The sequence below is a fragment of the Balaenoptera physalus genome (genome assembly GCF_965194825.1).
Source record: "Balaenoptera physalus genome assembly, chromosome: 14".
In the NCBI taxonomy this organism is placed as follows: Eukaryota; Metazoa; Chordata; class Mammalia; order Artiodactyla; family Balaenopteridae; genus Balaenoptera; species Balaenoptera physalus.
Genome location: NC_138893.1, coordinates 27,212,529 through 27,219,237, shown reverse-complemented (window position 1 = coordinate 27,219,237; position 6,709 = coordinate 27,212,529). Strand labels below are relative to the sequence as shown.

Below are 6,709 nucleotides of genomic sequence, written 5' to 3'. Positions count from 1 at the left end.
GGATGGAGTTCAAAAGCAGGTAGAAAAAGGGGTGTTGATTCTCAAATGTGTCAGGAGCTGCTGAGAGTCAAGAAAAAGGAGTGACAGTGACCATTGGACTTAGGGTGACAGAGGCCACTAGAGACTATGCCTGAGCAGGTTCAGTGGAGCCGTGGGGGTGGACGCCCGTCTGGGCTGCACAGGTGTGTTCTCCAGACAGAAGGACGCACCAACAGCCAACAGAGGCAACCCTTCCAGACACGGGGCTGCTGAAGAGAAGCAAAGAGAGAGACTGACGTGGTGAAGAAAGGACACCTCTCCCATGGTGACCAGAGGAAGGAAGACAGCTGTGGTGTGCTTGGAAGTTTGATGGAGGAAGGCTGGGGAGACCTACCCACAAAGTAGGCAGTGGGTCAGGTTTGAGAAGGAGAAGCAATGGGTCAGATGTTTGAGGGAGGGGACCAGTTCTGTTTAGGACTCCTGGGCAGGGCCAGGGACCCAGGGGAAGCTGGGGACTCTAAAGGCATAGCCTTTTCCCTCGTTATGTCTTCACCTGAGGTTTTTTGTTTGTTTGTTTGTTTTGGTGGGAGGGGGGGTGGTTTGTTTTTTCCTCTTGGAAAAGTCTCATCAGAGTTCCATCCAAGACTGACTCAAATGTTAAAACATTTTTCCCCCAAATGACTGTGCTGCATCGCTTGATACTCATTTTATGAGTCCAATCTGTTGAAAAATGAGGAAATTATTACAGTAGAGACGGAAGGTGCACACTGGGCTCGGAAAGCAAGGAAAGGTGATTAAAATATGGGCATTCCTGCACAGCACAAGTTGTAATGACTTCTGTAAGGTGAAACTGAGGGAAATTTCACGGAGGTTCATCTGATTTTCTTAGAAGTCCTGAAACTCACAAGTAGTAAAGAGTTACAATATTAACAGGAAGAAAGGCTGTTACAATTAAAAGGAATTTGGAAAGGACTATCATCTGTTTTTATTCTTTCACATTACAAGAGATGACCCAGGCTGTTCTTTAGAATTCAGTATCTTTGATTGTATTATGATGCAGTACAGATAACTGCAGACAAAATTGATTCTTCCTCCGTATCACTGTGTCACTCCTCCAAGACAAGTGTTTCCTACATTTGAAGCCTTGGGCACTCAAACCCCCCACAAGGAGCAGCAGGTTTCTTCCAGGGGCCTCTGCAGGTCACACAGCAGCTGCTGGAACAAAGGGACGGCGGGGCCTGGTCTTTGTGGATTCAGGCCTGGCTGGTAAGTCCGCCCACCCAGCTGTGTCTCCCATCACACTCTTTCTCCATCACCCCCATAGTTTGGGTTAAGGCAGAGCTGCGTGCCTTCTGTGATGTCCCATCCTCATGAAGGGTGGTTTCTGGAAAGCTGCCCCCTAACCAGCAGCCATTTCAAAGTGTCAGGTGTGGAAAACTGCTGACTCTCAGCAAACTATAAGTATGGCTACTGTGCAGGGAGGGGAGGGGGGTGGTGTGCGGGGCTGATACCCAGTTTGCTGGTAATGAACCCATCCAAGTCATGCCTGCAATCGTATTTGCTGATGGAAAGACACTGTCTTTAAGACGCAGTCACCAAAAAGCTTGTCGTATCTACAGAGATAGTGTGTGTTTAAAATTGTGAGGATGTACTGAAAACCTCTAAACTGACAGGCCAATGGTTCTGGCTGCTGTTGTTTTTTTTTTTTTAACATCTTTATTGGAGTATAATTGCTTTACAATGGTGTGTTACTTTCTGCTGTATAACAAAGTGAATCAGCTATACATACACCTACATCCCTATATCTCCTCCCTCTTGTGTCTCCCTCCCACCCTCCCTATCCCACCCCTCTAGGTGGACACAATGGCTGCTGTTTTTTGACAGAAGCAAGAAAAATCAGGGGCGTACTTCCCATCCCAAGTACTACTGTCCCCCTTCCCCCCAGAACTATCCCTGCAGTGATAGCAGGGAGTTCTGAAAGGTACTGGTATCCTCACAACCCACAAGCTTTTGACATCAATTGGAAATCTTTGGGAAGGGGGAGAGGGCAGGGCCTCTACAGGCCGGCTGAGAAGCTGACTTCGATGAACCAGTTCTGGCGGTTTCTTTCCTGACGTCGTCTGAGAGACCAGGGTCCCTGGTCTCTACCCTCTCAGAGCGCAAACAAACCCCCAGAACTGCCTATAGTTCGCAGACCACTTCCCAGGGGGCTGTTACTTCTAAGAGGAGAGGCCCACGTGGCAATAGAGGGACTCTCCCTTCTGCTACTTGTTAAATAGTTCCACAAATTGGTTGTTTTACATGAAATTCGAAATCACCACCTGAGAGGCCTAAGACCACACGGAGATTCACGGCTGACTCCAGCCGGGCCGCTTATTTCCAGAGCCCGGGTCTTGCACTCCGTCTAATCCTCAGCCCCGCCCACGCGCCTCCCCCTGCCCCCTCCCCACCTCCAGAAGTGCGGGGAGGGGGCGGCGTGGGACAGGTGGGTGGGAACGTTTGATTTCTAAATGAATTGGATGTATTGGCTTTGACCCTGCACAGCCCCGGGATGCTGGGAAGGTCCCAGGGCGAGACCGATTTCTACCGGAAGGGTGCTAACCCCGCGGGCGCTGAACGTCGGGGGCCCGTCTCCTCATCTCTGAACCTTGATCACCGCTTCTCCGCGCGAGAGCGAGGGGCCCCAGCTCGGAGTCCGGGAGGCGGCGCGGCTCTTCCCTGCTCCGCGCATGAGCCTCGGGCGCGGCCCGCAGCCGGGGGCGCCAGGGCCGCCAGGGCCCGCCGGGTGGTGGCGGGCGCACCGCGGGGACGTCCCTGTTTTCATGGCGTCCAGGGAAACCCAGCAGAGGGTTTTGCCACCCACCGCGCCTTGTGCCCGAGGCCACTGCGCGGACTGGGCAGGCGGGGTCTCGGGCTCCCTGGATGACTGGGGCGTCCCGAGTTTCCAGCGTCTCCGCCCTTACAGGGGTCCGGTCTGCCTTCGAGCTTATCGCGGGGGCTCCCGACGACTCCAGCGCCACCGTCCGCATCCGGCCAGGCCCCTCGCCTTCTCCGCCGCGCACACTGGCCCTTGCTGCTCACTCGGTGTCCCGAAAGACACAGCGAGTCCCCGGTGGACGAGCAAGGGGGCCTCGCGCTGGACGGGGATCCCGCTCCGAAATCTTGGGGGCCTGCGCGAGACGTGGTACCTGCCGCAGGGTGCAGGGCAGCCAGGGCTGCGGGGCCCTGAAGGCCTGACGAGGCCGGGATCGGCGAGATCCCCGGGGACCCAGGGTGACAGTGACAAAGATTCTGGCTCGAGATGGCGCAGACAGCACAGGGTCTGGGAATTACTGGAGCAGCTCGTCCAGAGCGCCTCGGGACCTGGGCGGGGCGGAAAGCTGACCCCTGGGCGGGGATGGAGACATCACTCCTCCAAAACTGTCGAGGAGGGGGCTAGCCGCCGACACTCACCTGGGGCTCGGGCCCCGACGGCATTTAAAGGGCGGAGGGCGGGGCCCGGCGGGCCGCACTGGGAGCTGCTGGCGGCCGCGCTGGATGGGGCGCCCATGAGCTTCGGCTCGGAGCCGCCCGCCCAGGCCCGGGAGCGGCTGGCCATGGCCGCGTACCGCGACGGCTCGGGGCCCTGCGCGGCCCCGCACGGCCATGCCCAGGCGGCCGCGCACCCCGCGGGCTACGCGCGTGGCGACCTGGGCGCGTCGGGCGGAGGTGGCCCGCGCCTGTGGCTGAACGCGCCCGCTCTCAGCTCCGCGCCCTACGCGCCGGGCCCCGCGCCCGCGTCCCCCTACGGGGCCCCTGGCCCGCTCCTCGGGGCCCCGGGCGGCCTGGCGGGCGCCGACCTCGCGTGGCTGAGCCTGTCCGGCCAACAGGAGCTGCTGAGGCTGGTGCGGCCGCCCTACTCGTACTCGGCGCTCATCGCCATGGCCATTGAGAGCGCGCCGCTGCGGAGACTGACGCTCAGCCAGATCTACCAGTACGTGGCCGGCAACTTCCCCTTCTACCAGCGCAGCAAGGCGGGCTGGCAGAACTCCATCCGCCACAACCTGTCGCTCAACGACTGCTTCCAGAAGGTACCCCGCGACGAGGACGACCCAGGTAACAGAAGCGCGCCGCCTCGCCCCGTCCAGGACTCCGCGGATTCCCGCAGCTGGCCTGCTGGCGCTCTAGGGACGGGGCGGCCTTGGACAGCCCGGTCCTCTTTGCACAGCTGAGGGTGCCGAGGCGGGAGGAGGGTGGGGAGGAGACACGTACTTGGCCGCAGACGGCTCGAGGACGCCAGCAGAGCCCGTGGCCCTGACTTGAGGTCTAGGGCAACAGGAGTCTCTAATTCTCGCGCGCTCCCGCTAAGGAAGAAGCAGGAGAGCTAGCCTGCCGGGGGACCTTTGGAGTGACTTCTCTGGGCCTGTGTCCTTTGCTGTAAAATGGGAAAGACGGTGGGCACCCGGAAGATTAAGACAAATCAGATGCCGCTTTGGGAAGCCTTGGAGCCTGCAGAGAGGCCTGCCATGGTGGGCTCCACTCCACTGGCAAAGCGAGTGCCAGAGGAGAGCCGGTTCGGCTCTGCACCTCATAGGTCTTCTCTCTGGCCTTGACCTTAGAGAGGCTCTGTATTTCCTGGGGGTCGCCCTTCCCTGGTCTTTCTGGGATGCCCATTCTGGGATGCCCACATTCTTCCCAGTCTGACTGTGGAGGCCTGATCCGGTACAAAGTGCCACCTCAAGGTTTGGGGTGGGCGTGAGGGCTCACGGAGGGGCCGGTGGGGGGATCTCCGTGAAGCTGACCTCCATTTCTCACGTTCTCACATCACCTCGGTCAAATCCTGGATTGTCTGATCTGGGCCCTTTTTTCTTCCGCAGGTAAAGGCAATTACTGGACCCTGGACCCAAACTGCGAGAAAATGTTCGACAACGGGAACTTCCGAAGGAAGAGGAAGAGGAGGGGGGAGGCGAGCGCGGCCGCACCCTCGGGTGCCCGGAGCCCAGGAGGAGCCAAGGCGCCCGAGCTGGAGCCCCTGGGCGCCGCCTCCCCGGACCTGCGGCTCTCGTCGTCCCCTCCCGCGCCCGAGGCGGCCGCCTGCTTCTCCAGTTTCGCCTCGGCCATGGGCGCCCTGGCTGGAGGCCTCGGCACCTTTCCCGGGGGCCTGGCGGGCGACTTTTCTTTCGGGAGATCCACGACGGTCGCTGCCCACGGTACCCAGGCCCCCGGCCCCGCGCTCGGCTTCGCCGCTGGCCATCAGACGGCGGCCACCGGCTTCCGCGTCGGTCACTTCGTCTACAGTCGGGAAGGGACCGAAGTTTGAAGGGAGGCCGGGGATTGTCCCGCGTGCGGTGTCCACAGGCGATGAGCTCAGCCCCACGTGTTCGCTCCGCAGGGGTCAGGGCAGCGCAGGGAGCACAGGGCGCGCAGGGCCCCGGGTCGGGATGCAGGGAACCGAGCCGGCCTGTCGTGCACCCCTCACCCAGGCGACCATCCAGGTGGGGCGAGCGGGCGCTCCCCACTCCCCTGTGCTTCCAGTTGACCTGGACCTCGAACCCACGCCCCCAGGGGGTTCCGCCTTAAAGGGGCCACAGGCTGGCGCTCACCCCAGCTTTTCTGAGGGAAACCTGGCGCACCCCAAAGAGCCGTCTTGTACGTGCTAGTGGGGACGCCCGGGCCCTTGTGGGGCGGGTTTTCTCCTCCGCCCCAGCCTGGCTCACCCGGCGCACAGGGCCTTTCATTGGCGCTCCAGGGAGGCCCGAGGGTTCCGGAGCAGCCCCGGGGGGCCGGGCGGCTTCCCCCCACCGTCGGGGGGAGTGTGCAGCCAGCGAGGGGCACCTGGGACGGTGGGGACCGGATGCGCATACGAGGGACTTCCTGAGGGCTGGATGCGAGGAGGGCTGCGGATGAGCGGCCCCGGGGACACCAGCTCCTTCCCTGCCACTCAGCGCCTGCCTCCCTGACCCTGTCGTAGCAGCAGGCGCCTCCGGGGGCCACCAGAGCCGCGCCGAGCGCGCTGGAGTCTCAGGGTGGGTTTAGGTTTGCCACCCAGCCACACTCACACGCCGGAGAAACCACTCTTGTTTTCGTCTCCCTTCGTACCCTTCATCCCCCAAGTTGGTCTCCAGAGTCCCCACTCCTGCGCGGAGCGGCTGCCTTCTGTGCAAATGTAAACCCCCCTCCCCAATTTGTATGATATTTACCCAGAAGGTTATCTTTGGAGCCAACAGCCATTGGGAGGAAAAATTCTGGCTTCGGGACCTCCCCGAGCTTCTGGCGGCCGGGGCCCGGGATCATTTGGTTACTCCTGGAGCGGCTGTCGCCCCGCACCAACCTTCCCTGCGCTGGGGGCGCGCAGGGAGGCGTCTTCCCCGGGGGAGAGCAGGGAGAGGACCCTGCGAACTTGGAGGAGGGCAGGGGATTTGGCGAGCCCAGCGGAGCAGGTGCCTCCAGGGCGCGAGTTTTAGAGGAAGCGGAAGGGCTTCGGGCAGGGCTAGAACAAGCCAAGAGGCGCGGTGAATTTGGAGCCTGGGTCGTGAGGCACAAAGTTGCAGGCCGGTCAGCATCGCCTCTCTCTGCTGCCAGGCTGTGGGAAGGCGAGCAGCGTCCTAGCTCTGTTGTGATACTATGTTGCCCAGCCAAACTTACAACCAACCCAAAATCTTTTTGGGGAAAACACTCCCCAAATGTAATACAATTTAAGAAAACCAGAAGAAGAAAATCATCACCTTACGAAAAGAAAGACTTTTCTCTC

General features: G+C 60.5%; 1 protein-coding gene across 1 annotated transcript; it reads left to right on the top strand.

Annotated features, from left to right (window-relative positions):
- Positions 1-3,527: 3,527 nt before the first annotated feature.
- FOXI2 (forkhead box I2) lies at positions 3,528-5,278 on the top strand (the record flags this gene model as incomplete). The annotated part of the gene is made up of 2 exons (XM_082424022.1): positions 3,528-4,074; positions 4,836-5,278. 2 exons carry the CDS (start codon positions 3,528-3,530, stop codon positions 5,276-5,278), a joined length of 990 nt encoding a protein of 329 aa, XP_082280148.1.
- Between the last annotated feature and the right edge of the window lie 1,431 nt (positions 5,279-6,709).